Raw genomic sequence first — 18,511 nt, forward strand, 5'->3', positions numbered from 1 at the left:
CTTCCCGGGGTGCGGCACACGCCCAATAGAAACACGCCCAAGTGGTTGTTAGGCTTCAATTCATCGAACCAAGCCGTACCAGACCAGACCAAGGCTTATGGAAAACGGACCCGAGGCGAGCATTGATTTGTGCAAGCAGAACGGAGCACACTTCACTTCTTTGTCCGATGGTTTACCGCTCCGGTTGTGATAAAGAAACGCACGCTCAAGGGTATTCCGGTTCTGGTGCCCTTTCGACCATAAACCCACCAGACCGACCAACAAAGGGAATTCGTGGTAGCTGGAGAGCATCATCAAACAGTTTTGCTATTAATTATTAGCTTGGTGCTTCATCTTGCCCTGGACCCGAGGTCGTGGTGCGATGAAGTGATAATGAAATGTCCTTCGGGTGGTTCCCGAAGCACCAATCGATTGGCGCTCGGTGGTGGGAAAGTTGTTTAATTGCGTCCTGCGAATTCTAGCTGGTGAGCTGGTCGAAAGCTAATCTGGATTACAAATCGTTCAGCAGGGATGTATGCAAACGGTGGGAGGTGAACGGTACGCCCACGGGACCTGCTGGTGCAGCACTGCAAGCACTTTGGTGCTGGGCGTTTGGTTAATTTCAGATTACATCTGCACGGCAACATTTCCGATGCAGGCCAGAGGTAAGAAAGGTGATAATTGTGTACAAAACACAGGAATTTGCAATACTACCCGCCGACGAGGCGGCAAAGAATGCGGTACAAGCGGAAGCTGACCCGTAACGCGCAGTGAATGGCATTGCAGCCGTTGCAAATGGACTTACGATCGTTGATGGTATCCTTTACGATGCGTTGCTTTTAATCGGATTAAAATTAGGCAACCTCAATTCAGAATGGGTTGAAAAATGGAGTGTACATTCTGATGGACAATAGTTTGTAGGTTATACATTTCAATCTTGCTCCATAAAGCGGCTTAATAAAGGCGTGGCATGAGGTTTGCTTTTCGTACATCAGCTACTTAGCCCCATCACTGTATTGTCTAGAAACAATGCACGGGTAAGCTCTCATTTGTGAACACAAAATTCATAATCGCTGAGAGCAGAAGCTGTTGAATTTGACACAAATGGAAACGAGGAAAGAGTATTGCTGCAGAATCCATTGTAGTTGATTTGAATGGATTTTTATTTACCTTTCATTTCACTGATGCGCTTTCATGTTTATCACAGGGTTTCAATGCATTACTACTACGGTATAATTTGACTTTAAATCTAGGCTAATGTTCGGTTAGCTAAATGAAACAATTCAGAAAGCTTTCAAAGGCTGCGCACTTCAATAAACATTTGTGTAAAATTGTTTTGACATTTACATAATTTTTAGCAATACTACCTTTTTGGACCGTTCTTATAGTATTAAAAATATATATATTTTCATTCACAATCAATTTATTATAGCTGTTACTACCATCAGTCAAATAAAGGCAATAATTTGTGCAATAGTTTTGGAGTTAATATCTTGCCTTTAATACGCCAAGCGCTTCTTATGTTTGAGTAAATTTGCCATCATCTGTTCAAATGCCGCAAATTGTTACTCACGTACCACCAAACATTCCACTTCACGGGTGATCGTTTGACAAACTCAACACTCTTGCTATGGAAGAAAAAAACAATTAGATGATGCGCACAGCAACGCACATGCTTCATTTTGATGGGATCCACGTTAACTACTTTTCCGTAAAAAAACGGAATTCTACAAAAAAAGCCTCTTCCCAGTTTACCTGCCACAAAAACGTTCCCAACATATTGTCATTCTCTTGATCGTGCGGAACAAACCGAGAAAGGTCGATGGAAGGATTTAAAGCATAAAAACAACAACAACAAAATAGTGCACACTGCGCTCCGAGCTTTTTTGAGTAAGCTTTGCATACACTGGCTTTTCCTAGACCAATTTTGCGCCCGCGCTGCAGCCAGAACCGTGCAGCTCTTTATGCTCTTAGGGCAGCGAGTTTTTCGTTATGCTGCTGCTACCTTCTCTTGCCGGGAAATTCATTTGCTTCACACGCTTACACGTCACTGCGAAAATGAAAGCATTTTGTTGTCTTTCGAAGGAACCGACAAAAAATATAAATATACACGTTCCACGGACAAGCGACGGTAAACGTCACTCCTGTTTGCACGAATGTCGCCTTGACGTCACTCATGAATTCATAATGGTAGGCCCCGCACCCGCTGGCGTATATGACGATACCGACAGGGTTGGAACATTATATCGAAGGTTGACGCTGCTGCTGTATGCTGCCACGGTGTTTCTGTGAAGCTGTTGAGCGAGTTGAACACAGGTTGTACAGTACATAGTAGTGATGCAACATGTAGCCTGTAGCTCGATGCCACTGAACCAGTGTTCATATGCGTGTTTGGGCATTAATTAAGGGAGAATTTCAATTTTGAAATATTGCAATATCGGTTCAATTTTCGACCCTATTAACCCTGTTCGAATGGTGGAAAAATTCCCCTTTTTTGACACCCTTCCACAGTCAGCTTACTAACGTGAACTTACACGTCCTTCCGTTTGCTCGTTCTCGAATATAACGTTTTTTCATTACTCCTATCTCTTGTCCTGTATCTTCTACGGCTAAAAGAGCGTCCTGCTTAGGTATTATGCACCATGTCGACCAAATTCACCCCCCTCATAGTACATAGAGCTTGCTATCGCGCTCGAGCTTGATTGACTTCACTCCAAGGACGCTTCAGGAGAAAAACGACGCCCGAGAGCGACGCCCGCTGTAGCAATTTTAATTTTTAATTAAATGCTAAACTTCCACACAAAACGACTAAATGGGTCGAACGGCTTTCCGCGGTGACACGGTGCCCGATAGCACCGGGGCTCCGTATTGGCGCATGGCAAGCGACTGTGTTTCTTCGCCACTGAACCGTGCAACGGGTCGCGCCATGCTCGCTTCACCCGCCCGGGCCCACCCCAAAGGCGCCTACTGCGTCCTCGTCATACATTTTGCATTGTTTCGTGGGAAATGCAAACCTGTTGGGTGATGAATTTACCGTGCAGAAGGAAAACGGTTACACACACAACAAAAAAAAGAGACACCCTATGCGCGAACACTTTCTTACAAAAACATTGTCAACCTTACAAGGGGCGGTACGAAAACGTACGGCAGAGTAAAGAGAAAAACATGGCAGCATTAATGCTCGTTTCACCGTTGCTGATGTTGCTTGATCTTTGAAGTGAAACGAAAGCAGCTTGCTATTCGTCGTGTAACACAGGGTTTGCTGGGTGAATGTGAGTGGGTAGGATGAAGTAGGAAATTGCGTATCTCACATTGTCACTTTGATGGTGGATTACTTGCTCGTTACTATGTCCACACCGGCCCAAACCTTGCAGCACTACGTTGTTTCATTGTCACGGTGTGCAGCATTGTTACGAGCACGTTTGACTTTTTGCCCTATTTACTTGCTTAAGCAAAGCAACTTCAACCAGTTTTCTGCCAATGATATTACAGAGACACTTTACACAGCTCGGCAGGAGCTTCTGCTGACAAGCCAATGGATCGGCAAGGGTTCGTTTAATATATATTCGATTTTCTTATTGGTCGCCTCTAACGCGGTGGATTCACATGCTTTGATCACCAGCGCAAAATTAATTTGAATATGCTATGTTGAATCGATTTGATGGGAGCGGTCGTAAACGGACTCATGAATTTTTGCAATACTTTTAACATACTGCTGAATGCTGATATCCTATCGTTCATGCATTGAAATGAATATTGTACTCATTTTCGGAGTGATATTTTTTTAAATTTATTTAGCTTTTTTACAAAACGGAATCAGCAACTAAAATGCAGGTAGGAGATATGGCTCATAATATGTGCAGACAAATGACATTTTACTCTGAAAGAATGTTTTTTTTTAATTGAATAGTCATTGGTTGAGATTTTTTAAATAGATAAAATATAGTACAATATGGAGACGCCTAGTACTCCGTAAAAACCGCATTTAATATTTTATATTTTAGTTTTCATCATAATAAAGTTTACATCGTTCATATAGCATATGAGCTATCATCAATAAGAATCAAGTTATCTTCTTCTAATTTGTGTCTTTACAAGCATTGAGCAAAGAACTCAACTATACTAGGCGATTTCATTGAGTCATATTCACTGAATTTGTATTCCCAAAGTTGCATAATTCAAAATAATTAATTCAATTTGCTACAATCGAGACTAGCATAAACTTCACTCGGTACCCAGGCAACGGTTCTATGTCAATTCATTTCATAATTAAATGAAAATGATACCCACCCCTCCCTCTCATCCTCAACCTTTCAGCATCCCACTGGCAGAAAGCAGAAAGAAAAAAATGGCACACAATGTAAATGGATGCAAATTATTTAACCAGTCGGCTCATCCGCACTGTTCCACTCCGTGTACGTTCCTCGCAAAAAGCAGCAAATAAACATACCCAAACTTTTGCTCACTTACAGTACACACTACAGAAACATCTTTCATCAGGCCAAAGCATATGAACAACTCTGCTCGAAGCTAGAGTGAAAAAGCGAGCGTACCAAGTGTACCATAAATAGCGGCGAAAGCTCGAACAGCACACGCCTGTTGCTGGGGTCCTGCTGTATGAAACATAAATGAAACAAATCCCATCCTTCTCGCGTACACGCACGGCAAATCAACGACACAGCTCATAAGATTTAATCAAGCGTTCTCACTCACTCTATGTGCCCACTTTACTTTCCCTCTTACAGGAATAGTACATGCACCCGGTGGCTGTCTCCTGTTGCTCTCCCGTCGCTTCCGGGCGGTCCCTAAGCCCCGAAAAATAATAAATGTAATCAGTCCCCGGACGAAACCGAGCCGAACCGGAAGGAAGGTATAGAATGGAAGGTACCGAGGTGATGTAAAAAATTGGCAATGAAGTGGAAAGTAATGATGGTGTTGTAAAAATAAAAATTCTTCCTTCCTCCTCACGCACCATTCCCCCAATCGGATCTTCACCATTTCGGGCCGTGCGGTAACAGCACTTTGGTTTGAAGAATTTATATCACGCAGAATACGGTACGCTCATCATACCTTCCCTGCTACTGTTCCGAGCGTTCCGGGCGAGTACGATTCCCTTTACCCACCCCAAACGTTCGGGCGGCCGACTTCCCTTTTCCGGCGATGGGCTAAAATTAATCGCTACAATATTTTTCTCTCAAACCACCTCACCACACATCGCAGAAATACACACACACACACACACAGACAAAATGTGCCCGAGACCCATCGTTTTAAATATGGGCCTTTTAGCTAGATGGTGACGTATGCTCTCTGTCTCCTCACCCAGAAAAGCCCTGCCAGAGTATGTTGCACGTACTTAGAGTGAGCAGCAACACTCACTTCCTTCATTAGCACAGCATGAAGACACATACGCAACATTCACAGCAATTTGATTCTTTCCACTGCTGCCTCATCATGCGCGAAGCTTACTGTGGTTGTTTTACATCCTTCAAGAGGAGAGTGGGCAAAAAGAGGCTTAATTTATAGCACACGCACAAACGCGCGCATACAATGCAAAGCTTCAACAATAGCAGCGGGTGGGAAAGGGGTTGGAAGAGCTTGGAAAAGAAAATAAGTGCCGCATGTATTATTCAATCGATCGTCGAAGGGTACATTTGAACCGCTTTGAATGTGATGCGAACGTTCGACAAGAATATTACCGAACGTAAACGCTCTAGATGTGTGCAGGTGTTTGTGTGTATGGAGAGAAACAGTTCCAAGAAAATACAGCAAACCACAAACAAACATCCTACCACTAGTTAGGCAAATATTGTTTGGCAGACACATAGACCGCGACACACCGAAAAAGGGCAAACCGATTCCGCTCCCAGCCATTCCAAGAAGGACAAAGAGCACAATTGTTTTGTTCACATTGTTTGCCGGGCTCAGAGTTGTTTGCTCAGCGCCCTTGGGACAAGTTTTATTCAAATTCTTTTTAAAACTGTTCAAGAGAAAGGTAAGGCAAGGAAAGATTGAAAATGTATCCAACAATACAGTGCCGTTTTTTTTAAATTTGTTTAATTAAAGGATATTCAAAAAAATGTTTAATACCAACCCTCTATGATGAGTATCGAACATATACATGCTTCAAAATATTCAACATGAAAAAGAAAACATATAAAACAATTATTATCACTGTAGATCAACGCTCTACACATTTCTTTAGGGATTTTAAAGGCTGAAAGAGATCTTAAGAGATCCAAACCTTTTGTAATCATTAACACAACAACAATACTTCATCCAGTATATTATCCCCAAAAAGATTAAATATATACATAAAAATATGAGTATAAACAGGCGCTATAACCTTTACCACATAAATTCAGTTCCATAAGCTGGAGATAAAAAGAGAGTAAAATGAACAAACTAGTATCAATATGAACCCTGACATTGATGAAACTAGAGTAATAGTTACTAATAATAGTTAATAGTAATATTCAAAGTGTATACACCAGGTACTGGTAAATAATTAACGCGAGTTTGTTACCTATTTTGTAAACCGAAATTGCATACACTTCACCATCAAGCAGCCACTTACACAGCACATCATGCACAATCAGTGCATGAGCTACTGTGTTCAGTTCATTTCACGTTTTTAAACTAGGTCATTGCTTAACAATTCATTGCACGAATCATTGCACGAAAGCCCCCTTCCGCAACGGGTGCAATGGGCGATATCGCTCCAAAATGGTGCTGCAAAGATTGTACAATTCCGTTGCAATTATCACCACTCGACTGAAAGCGTCCCGTGCGGTGCGGTCGTAATGATTGCTAATTTCAAACCGTGCACATGTTCCGTCCACACACACATACACACACACGGCCATATGTAAATGGATACCAACGAACTGCAAATTTTATCCGTACATTAGGAAAATTAACTCTTGAAATCTGTTCTGTTAGCCACTCTGAAAGCGCGGTAAGCATAGCAAAGCTGTACGGGCGCAACCCATGCCGTGCTGAGCTCCGCAATGCCAACCATCATCGTCGTGTGACGTCGGTATGGATTATCTTTTTTCTTTGCTTCCGCTAAATGAAAGTGTACCTGCACGTAGTAATAGTGTGGCAACAGAAGAGAAAAAAAGCCCCGCAGCACACACGAGAGCTCTTCTCGAGAAGCTTTCACATGGATTTCAGCTTTTTCGGAGCACTGGAAGAGGTAATTAAATATTCATTGTTTCTGCCAAGCACACACTCGCAACACATAGACGCAACATGTGCAAAAAAACACCCCCGTTGAGCCTTTAAGTATGCTCACAAACACTCACCCAAGTGACACGCTTACTGTTGTCTTGCTGCCTTCGAATGTGGATACAATTCCTTTTTTCCTAATACTCTTGCCTTTGCCTTTACCTGGGCAGTAAAAATAGGAGCACGCTCGCAGAAGGGAATGATCTCATTGGCTTTTTGCTTGTTTCTGTACCTGGCGGGTACAAGGTACGAGATCCTTTCCATAATTGCAAAAGCAAGCAAGTTACCTCGGCACGTGTGGGTTCTAGCTTTTTTGGGGCAAGTGAGAAGAAACCCTTAGCCACCTTTCCCTTTCCACTAACGGCTACAATAGTGCGTAGGGTCGACACGGTTGGCTCTCGGGTACAGGATATGCTAAAACCCCTCACCCCACACCAACCAACCAAACCGTCCGGACCTGTCCATCGCCACTGACGAAGGCTAATGGTCCCTCCCGGCTCGGTGCTGACAGTCGACCAATCGAGTGTACGCTAACTCCTCTCCAGGGGTGCTCATTGCACTCAAGCATCCGCTGCTCTTCGCACCCGTCTCACGGTTACTCGTCGATTAAGTCAACCACAATCGAGCCCGGACGAAATTTGGCTCAAGTTTGTGCCTCACCCCCCCCCCTTTCCTCGCGGCAGACCACTTCTTGTTTTTGTGTTTGTCTAGCGAAAAGGCCACCCAAAACTGGGGAGGATGGGACGGGGCGATACCTGTAGAGTGGTTTACCGTTAGCACACGGTAAATGCTGGCCGATTACGACCAGTGGCCACACTCCTACGCTCGCAGTAATCAGCTGGACCAAAGGGTCGTACAGCTGAAGTGGAATCCCAGTCCGAAAAGTGGCACACGGATAGCAGTAGATTATCTTTCTTGTGCTGCATGTTTTAATGGATTCAAGTGAATTAAGATTAGCTAAAAGTTGCAGAATGTGCTATAGCGTAGCACAGGTAGTTAGCAAAAGATGAACCGTAAAGGAGTAAGTTTTTGTTTTTTTTCGATGTTGTTGTTGTTTTTTTTGTGTTAGGGATGGGCTATCATACGGATCATGTATCTTGCCGTTACCTTGCCGACGGGCTTTTAAGCATTCGGCGATGGTGGTGAGTGCGAGTTTCTTACGAAGGCTGTCGGCCACATATTGTGTAGCAAGACTAGGTAAGTTGTGTTGAATTTTCTAGGAAAAGCATCATGTTACTTACTGATTTTGTGTAACTCCACTATGATACGTTAATTTTGAATGTATCTGATACATCAAGCAAAGTTGTATTGCTTTAGCCCAAGTTTAAAACCGTAGTTGATCAGATTCTTATCAAAATTGTGATCGAAAGACATAACAAAAAACTCCAAAATAATAAATAAGTAAAAGAATACCATAAGGAGGCCTTAGGACTTAGAAAGAACCAAGAAAACTGCTCAAGCCGTCTTAAATCCAACACATTGTGTTCTTTAAGACACTTTTTGTTTCAAAATTACTATAACGAGTTGATGTTTTATCCTTTTTACTGTTCTTCTATTAACAGCATGACAGTATGTCGTATTATGCATCAACTTTTATAGACTATAAATAGATTATTACAGTAAAGCTTAATATTACTTAAAAACGTGTACAAAACTACGTGTATGAAAAATAGTTTATTGTTTTTATTCAGAAAAAAACGGTTCTAAAAGGCCGTATTGCTAAAAAATAATTTAGAGTAGTTTAAAACTACATCAAAAGTGATGTATTGAAAACTTTACTGAGCATCAGAAAATCCATTTCCAGCCGGCTGTAACGCATGTGAAAATTGCACGCGCTCTAATCTCACCGATTGAAGTGAACCGCTTTACATATTCGTGCTTTCGTTTGCTTTATTTTGCCAATTCACCGGCATAGATGGAAGAAAATATTCCACTTGATACACTTGTTACGCTTGTGGACTGCAGCGAAACACCACTTTCCGCTTCTTGAGCCGGTGCTGGTGGTACAGCTTTTATTTTGTCCTGTTTTGCTGGAGCCGTGGTGGAGCTGGAGCTTTGCCAGCCAGGCTCTTAAGCTGCACCGAAGCGTTGCAAAACCAGCGCAGCCCAGCGCGGGCGGGTCGGAAAAGGGACAAACGCAATTGTGGATCGCAAATCAAAGCACGAACCCGGTGTCGTGAGCACGTTCCAAATGATAGAATTCAATTTGAGCTGGCATTATAATTCTTTTCCACCGCATGAAAGGAGCCCGCTTTTTGTTTTGCTTTCTACCTTTTCCCGTACCAACCATTCCCGTCGGGTAGGGATGGAAGTCTTCTGGTAATGGGATTTTTTATCGTTCCTATTTTGTGCTGTTTTTTTGTGTGTGATGGATGTTTCTTTTCGTGTAGCTCGTTTTGCCCAATACAGAAACAATTCATCTTATTGCATGAAACGTTTTTTTTTTTCAACGTTAATCCATGTTACATTTTGTCCTACAAAGTAAACGCAAATTTGTTTAGTGTAGCAGTTGTTCAATTTTCATACTTTTTAAAAACCTTCACGAAACAAACAAAGTAAGAGGGTAAGTAACAGTATGCAAAGAAAAAGGAATGAAACCATTACAATAAAAGTTTCACTTAGTTTTGAAACCATTAAGCCAAAATCAGTCGCTTTAAACCGTGTTATAGGTCATAAGTTATTAATATTTTCCTACGAAACTGTACCACAACAACTCTCGTGCAAGGATAAAATTGATTATGTTTGCTTTAGTCCAACGAGTTCCAACATAAATCGGAACAAAAAAAGAGAGAGACTTCAACTGAAGCGTCAATGCAATATCACCCACCCAAAATGCGACTGGAAATAAACCACCCATTGACGAAACGGAATGGCAAAAAGCTAGCGACACCGGTAACGATCCTTTTAGTTTAATGAATTCCGGCGCACACAAATAGTATCCACAAACATACTATCAAAACATGCTGCCCGCAACCACCAATCGCACACCCTATCACACTGTCTTCCCCTGTGTGCGTTCCCGCTTCCGGCGCTTGTACCCGATATACTTGTGCGCTTTGTGCGCTGCTTTAAATTTGCATGACCTTCGTTAAATGTGAATATTTGCTTTCTATTTTGTTTGTGCCCATCAACCACCAATGTGGGGGTTGCCGAGGGCGGGCAATACAAAACAAACAAACAATAAAACGAGTAACATCGGCCCTCGTACTACCGATGCCGTTTCACTCCACCCCGTTTTCCGACACCCCAGCAGCAAGCGAAGAACCGTTATGCACTTGTTGATAACTTTGCAGCGCTCTCGCTCTCCGCCAGAGTGTGTAGCGCATGGAACAGGGGGGGGGGGGAGAACGGGAAAACTTCCGCTACGAAAACCCACGGTGATAGCATGGAAACAGGAAAATGCTACCCTCCGTCACCGCTCCAGAGTGCACTTATAGCCCGGGTGCACAAGTTTGCCAATGCTTTTTCCTACACACATGTTTGTGCGTGTACGTGTGCAACCGCGAACATGCATTCGCTCCGAACAGGCGTGCCGACCGCAGCAAGGCACACATACACTTCAATCAACGTGTTGAACGGCAAAAAAACAAAAAGCAAAACAAATGCCCATTCAACGTGCACCGATTGGAGGCATCGGAGGTACTGTTGCTCTATGTATGGGAAGCCTTGTGCATTAATATCAACATGAATGGGGTAAAGCTTTTTCCTGGTGCAGTGATGAAAAGTATGCAGCTCTACGACGTTTGAGAGCGATGAGTGTTCACTTCATATTTTTGGTTATTTTAAGAGTGTCCCAAATTGTCTGTATGCTACCAAAAGGTTCAACGGTAACATTTTCGTCATGCTTCACCACGCAGTGTTTGTTTGGGTGATACAGTAAAATCACGACAACAAAAAACCAGTCACCAAAAAATATGTTTAATTCGTTTTTTTTAATTTATTGGAGTATCATAAACTTGTTATGACTCTTTTATGCTTTGCTTTGCTCGATCATAGTACGTGGAGAATATTACGAATATGACTACAGTGTTTAACCTTATTTTGATGATTTTGAACTAGGTAAAACAAACATTTTGGAGTAAAATGTTTTCAGCTAAGAACTTTCCATTTTAAATTATTTTATGTTTAAATGCTCTCGTCCTGAACATGCTTTTTTGTACTTGACTAGCTTGACGCACTTTAAAAGAACAACATTAAACAATATGTTTTATTTAATGGACTTTTTTTTCGCGCGACCATCTATTTTGCACGAGCTTGCTTTGTCAACATCCGCCAAAAACCATGCAAACATAAGCTTCCTACGCTTCACGGTGATTTCGCGGCAGTTTACTATTGAATTTTGTAATTACACTTTTCACCACCCCCGTTTTTGATCACCTCTCCCACTTCTCGGAACGCACTATTCGAACGTGGATCCTCCCTTTTATCCCCCTCTTCTGCAAAACAAACTCACCCACACAAACCGCACGATTGATGGTGTATCCTATGACACGGGACGAGCATCCCCGAAACGGGTGTTACGGCGAGCGCTACAATGAAACATCTTTCTCCGCTTACTGCGCGTGGCGTAAATTATTTATCGTACCTCACAAACCCTCCCGACCAACCGCACCGTTCGTCTGTAGGGGCAAGAAATGTCAGGCACTCTGCCAACAACTCCATCTCAACCCGTTCAACACTATACGGAACAAGGTACGGGGGTTGCGTGGTAAGGGGGGAAGGAGGAATTGTTTTAACCCCAAAAACAAAGCACCCCCCCTCCCCCTAAAAGCAGTAGGCTTAATGTTACCAATTTTGTTGCGGTGACACTCGGTAGGGGAGAGGGAGTGCGAGGGATGGAGTTCCCCACGCTGCCCGTGTGTCACTCACCGTCACTCAATTAACAGTCCCGGCGCGACAATCCATCCATCCCACTCGGGCAGACTTTTCTGGCGATTTTCGCTGCAGCCACACACACACACACACACATACACATGCACGCAAGAAGAAGCTTAAGTTTCATCGTAGTGACAGTTGAACAGTTTTTCGAGCGTTTGAAAGGGGATTCCCGGGGAGAAAATGGAGAGAAAACAATGTAAATTCGCTGCTCTTTGTGCATACCTACTGTATAGGTGTGTGCGTGTGTGTGTCTATGTATGTGTAAAAAACAAAGAGAAAGCGTGTGTGCAAGTGTTTAAAAGTGAGAGGTGCAAAGCGGTCCCCGAGCTGCTGCCCATCCCTGCTGCCCCAATCACCATAACCCCTTCAACCACTGCTTCGTTTTCACACTCACCTTCCCCGGGCCATTGCTTTATCATTCCCCCCGTCCGGCGATGACAGGCGGCGCTTGAGTGTTGATGATGGCTGTAAGAAAAGCCAAAGTTTGAACACATGAATACGAGCATAGGATTTTGTCATACCCGCACCCCTCTCCCATGCCCTCCTTGCTTTCTACGGTTCCCCGTTCGGTAGATTCATTTTTTACGCTCCTCCTAACATTGAGTAGTGTTTTTTGCACCAACCACCAAGCGCTTACGAGTGAACAACACGAAACGCATCGCCATCACGACACGCGCAAGCTGGTTGTCATGCGGAACCAGCATAAAAGCCTCCGTAGAAAAGCTAACGCCTGCTGGGATATTTTTTCCATGTGGATAGATCGTATGCAATGGCGTGTGAGAGGACAATGGCGTGTTTTACTTGAATCTTTCGTTAGAAGCTTAAAAGTTGCGCGTGTGTTTGTTCGCCAATTTTGTACTTCACTGCTCTTCCATTTCCCTTTTCCTGTGTTTCGGTACCATCCCTTTAATGTCTTTTAAATCATCCATGCTGACTGTACGATTCGTGTTTTGTGTTAAATTAAAATTGCATTGAAAATGTCATCATCTTTTCAAAAGCAAAGTTATGTAGCATACAACTGAACAAATGGTTACACGACCACCTTTTAGTGTAGTCTAAAGCAAACTTCACCTCTACAGGCTACTTGAAACAACAAAATACCTCAAACCCAAATCGCAGGTTCGCTGTAAAATCATCGCTTCGACAAAAGTTAAATTAACAAACTTTATTGAATTTCCCGTTCAGTGTCGAACGCATTCCCGCACAACGCAGCAGCAAAAAAATGCCAAACAGAAACAGTTTAAACCACCCCCCCCCCCTCCCGAGGGTACACTTCCCCACACTCCATATCTCGTGACTATTGAAGGAAATGAAAGCAGGAAAGCAAATGAAGTCCAAACCGATTTCCTCAACTTTGTACGGAACAACTCTCTCTCTCTCTCTCTCTCCATCTCTCTCTCTCCCTCTCTTTCTCTCCCTCTCTCTCTGCGCACACGATTTTCCGGCCAGCAAAGCGAGTCTAGCGATACGAGCTGAAACAGATTTCCATAATCGTTCGCTCGTCGCTGCGCTTTTCATCCCATTATTGCGATCATTTTTCTTGCCTTGAAGCGTTCACATTAATGTGTCTGTGTGTTTTGCACGATTGGTACCACCACCACCACCATCACCACAAAAAATCCGTTTAGCTCAACAGGCACATCGAGGCAAACTGTTGAATACACTCGAATCGGAATCAAAATGGTAGCTGTGAGCGGCTTTGCTTCGGGCTGAGATTTTCGCAACAAAAAAAAAGATGATGTTTGAAAGTTTCGCTTCCGGCTATCCGTAGCCATAAGAATGTTCGCTTTGGCTGACGTGACGGGACACCGGGGGCACACCCACCACCGAAAGCAGTACTTAACGGTAACGGGGCCTTCGTGCCAATAAGCCGTGCCGGCCGACGGGCTGCTCAACATGGTCCGACGCCCGTTTATAAATCAATTTCAACAAATTTCCCATGAATAAATTTTCGACATCCTTCCCACTGGAGCGGGGGATAGGTGCCATACGATCTGCTTTGGTTTGCGGCCGGGTGGGGTAGGATAGCTTTATCAGGCAGGAACATCTTGTTATGGAAAATGGGCCGTTTACGAGTTACCAGAGGGACTAGCAAGGCGTCCAAAAACGATTATGCGTGCCTTTCGCCAGTACGAGGTAGAGCCTTGCTCTGGTGAGTGATTCGCTTAGCACCCGCACTCGTAAAAAGGTTACTTTGCGAAAACAGATTAAGAAAGAGTTTCTTTAAATATAATAATTGAATTGATTCATAAAATGGATCAGCTTTGCCACTTTTAGATGCTTGAAAAAGCAGACGTCATAGTATATTTGTTGCACCGTTTCTTTATGTATCTCACACGTCCTACACTCGATTTTTACAATGTAAATAAACTATGAGTTGTGCGTTGTTAACTTTTTATAAAATAAATATAAACTTTGCTCTCAAAACACATTGTCCCTGCATGCCAAAAGCCAAACTTTTTCCACTCTGTTTTTGGTTAGCTCTACAAACAAAAGTCAGCCAAAACTTTCATTCCAACCTTCGCCTGAAATGGTTCTGGAGCCTCATTCACGACAGCTGGTGCTTATTCCATCGTGCTGTCAACTTAAAACACGACTGCCAGGGCCATCCCAATGTTCCGCTCAGCGCATCGCCACTCCGGCCCACATTCCAATCTACCAACGCGTCACTCACGACTGTCAGTCAGCTAAAACGTTAACCTCTTGATCCTTTCCCTTAGCGGCAAATGGACTACCGCTAGCCCCCTACACACCCGGACCCGGATTCGAGAAGAATCCACCCATCCGGACATCGACCGTCCAAAGGAAATGACTTTGAGACTAAATTTATCGGTGCTTCTTCTCCCCCCCGTCCGTTCCATTCCCGAGGCCAACTTCCACGCTATTCTTGCGTGAATCAACTGGTGCGAATGGTAATCATGATGTTAAGGATGATACCCTCCCGCAGATGGACACGTAGCACGGTGCCAGAGCCGATGAGCCACATTCCCAGTGTCCCTTTTGCTAACCAAAGAAAAAAAAGGCAGGTCTGAAACGGTCAGAGATTGACGTTTCGATTATTGGACCAAATTGGGTCGAAATCATACGAACTTAATCTTAGCGAAAGATTTCATCACGCTCGAAGAGTGGAGAGGAGTGACATGGTGTGGGCAAAAGCTTCCCTTTTTTCTTCTAATAAAATCTCTTCAGTCGCTTTTATTAGCGTGTCCCCCGCAGGGAATAGTACGTCCTTGTGTGCCATTGTCATGGGAATGAAGTGTTATTGTGTTTTCGGACAAAAAATGTTATAGAAACACACAAATTTATGAAATTATTCCTTTCAAACTCCAAATTCATTGATGTTATTTCATATTATCATTATATTGCACGTATAAAGAATGTATTTTAGGCAAAAATGCTACGATGAATGAGTTTTTGTGGTTAATTGTTTTGGTATGAATATTTAGAACGATATATATTTGGTTGATTTATAAGTCTAAAACCTTGTGTTGAGACGTTATCAACAGGATTCTTTCTTTCACCCGAATGTACAATAAATATTAGATACACAAGCGTTTTTTAAGCAACGTTAGTTTATTGTAGCTAAAAAATCAGTCGCTTGGTTCGGGGATCGGTGAAAGAATGGCTAAAGATCGTAACCTTTGCCACGTTCGGGAATTTTCGTGCTATCGGGACTCCTCGGCCCGATCGTTATCATCACGACTCCACTTCGATAGTGTCCTCTATCGGGATTGACGGAAAACACCACTGTACCATCGAATTGACCGTTAATATTTATTTTAATATTTAACACCTTGACTTTATAACCTTAAAGCTTAATTAAACCTTATAACTTTGGCAAGTGTATTGTTAAAAAACAGCCCCTTACATACTTGAACTCACTTATAGTCCTAGTAACACGCATCAGTTTGTTATTTGTTATTTGTTATTAAATAATTTAAATTCAACGGACCGGAGTTCCTTTCATGGAGCCGCCTGGTACTTTACGGAGTGTTAGAATGATAAACAATATACATATTTAAGCACGTTCAAACGTTTAAACACATTAAAACACACAGCGTTAAATGATACAATTTCAACAAATTATGAATACTATCTGTATAACGGTAGCAAACCCCTTTAAGTTAAACCCTAAGAACGATGTTACTGATAAATTAATTCTTAGACAAATATGACAACTTTAAACAAACAAAAATCATGGTATAATCAGTGCAACCAAGTATTTTTATCTGAATACGCTATTTTTTACCCTGGAAAAACAGCTCCCACTGTTGAAACGTCCGTGTAGCGGTAACCACGAACACAACCTGCACAAACCCTAAAGCTACTAATCCATCAACTCTTCGCTGAAGTTTCCGAAGTGGTTCATCCGCGATGAGGCAGTAGAAAAGCTACGCTGCAACTGCAAACAAACATTCTTTTTCCAAAACAAAAAAAACATTTACCGCTTGGCTGCCATTGCACCATCAGCAAGCAAAGTTCGGTTTCTTTTTAAGCTTGTGTCCTACAAAAGTTAGTCTTTTTGTTAGAGTCAACATAAAAAAGCGAGCCTTAACGAACGAATGCGCACCACGCTGTAATTTATTCTTCTGGCTGTACTCACTTTTGCCTTTGGCGTAATGTATACCTTTCTGCCTTTTTGAGAGAGAGAGAGATTTTTATAACAGAATTTCATAACAAACGTCCAAACTGTGTTGCTCTTACGATCGTTTCACTTAGCAGTAACCTGCATTTTCCCGGAAGAAATTAAAGGAAAAGAAGTACTGGGAAAACATCGCAAACGATGATTCAGCAACAAAAATCATTGGAAAAAGGAAAGGACAATGGAAACGATAAGCAAATACAAATTCAACAAGCTCCAGTCATACGCAAGTAATCTATCGCGAAATTTTCATTTCCTTTAGAGAATTGCTTGAAGTAAAAAATAACGAGATGACTAGCAAGGGCGTAGTGAATGGCGCAACAGTTGAAAAACATGTTTTGCTCAATTTTCTTAGGTAAAAGCTGCAGGCAATGCCGAGGCAATATATTACATTAATTTAGCATAATACAATTGCAAACGAAGCAGTAACAAGTATTTATACTAAAGTAAAACGTATACATCGTTTTTTTTTATTTTTTTAAAATAATATCCACTATCTTAACACAAGCACCTTCACTCTGTCAGTCGCTACACTCGCTCCGTGCTGCCACCAGTATCGCCATTTGTCGCAATAGTGCGTGGGACTTGAGTTGGCTCGAATACACTCGTCTTCATTTTTTTATTAAACACTCTTTCTCTACCCAACCACCACAGCACAGCAACGCTTAAAAGGATCAGCAGCGTGTGCGAGCTTCATAAAACATGATTAGTACAACTTTCGGACAACTTTCCCCCCGTGGCTGGGGCGTATCCAGGCCACTAATGGAATGATTTATGGTTGTTTGGCAGGTCATTTACCAGTTTTACCGTCCCTGCGCGTAAACGCTCAGTACATACGCCACGGTTGCTGCACGCGATTTTCCACCACTGCTACCCACGGAACACGTCTAAATAATTCACAGCCGTCCAATCGAGGTGCGGGCTGGCCGGGTCCGGCCACTTACTGCCTGTACGTAGTGCGGCTAGACGGGCCAATGCCGAGCGGTGGAAGAATTATGGCTGCCGACAATGTCTGGCCTGGACAGGAGCAGCCGTTCAACAAGTGTCGCCACTAATTGGTTAAATGGCGTAACGAACGTGGTGGCGAACTGGGTGAAAACAGTTTACAACACGCGAAATTAACGCAAATAAAGCAAACCGGAACGTGTAGCGCACGGATGGATGGAAGTTCAGTTCCCGTTACAAGCAGTGTTTTATGTTTTTGTTAAGGTTTTTAGGAAAGTGTAACGGTTGCTGCACAACACTGCCACTAAAAGATGGAGGCAAGTTTTGGCGTGCTGTGTTTGTGGCAGATTCGATTCTGCAAACTTTGCGATAGCTTTGAAAAACAGATCCACACAAGGATGCATACATTTGTGCCACTGGCTCGAAACTCGAATGTTATAGAAGCCGAATTCTTCGTAAATGAAAAGGTTGGATGGACAAAAATAATATCCTAACACGCGCGACATTCGTAAAAGTACGGTTCGTCAGATTCGCCTCACACATAGAACCGATTCTATATGCAAACCATGCAAATCATCGTGGTTCGTGGTTTTTGTGATGTTTTTATTTTCATGCTTAACCATTGCCTCGAAGGCAAAAAATGTTTAAAAAAGAATAACCTTCCAGTTGGATTGAAACTGAAAACCACCGAGATGTAATGATTCAAGCGAACATAATGAACATCTCATGATCGTTGTTAGCATTTTTTTCCCCTTAGCTTGCACCACATGTAAACTGAATTTTCTCGTATGTTTTACACCGTACGAGCTCATTTATTCATTCTCAGATTTATGAATT

General features: G+C 42.7%; 1 protein-coding gene across 15 annotated transcripts in view; it reads right to left on the minus strand.

Moving 5' to 3' along the window:
• Positions 1-18,511, minus strand: part of LOC120908893 — a 160,655-nt gene that overhangs the window by 112,185 nt on the left and 29,959 nt on the right. Inside the window, exon 2 of one of the 15 annotated variants that reach the window (XM_040320385.1) lies at positions 12,482-12,552. The exons of the other annotated variants lie outside the window; for them this stretch is intronic. Within the exon in view, the coding sequence (XP_040176319.1) occupies positions 12,482-12,495 (14 nt within the window). The 5' untranslated portion in view covers positions 12,496-12,552. The remainder of the gene's footprint in view (positions 1-12,481; positions 12,553-18,511) is intronic. 15 annotated transcript variants of the gene reach the window in all.

The sequence above is a fragment of the Anopheles arabiensis genome, chromosome 2 (genome assembly GCF_016920715.1).
Source record: "Anopheles arabiensis isolate DONGOLA chromosome 2, AaraD3, whole genome shotgun sequence".
In the NCBI taxonomy this organism is placed as follows: Eukaryota; Metazoa; Arthropoda; class Insecta; order Diptera; family Culicidae; genus Anopheles; species Anopheles arabiensis.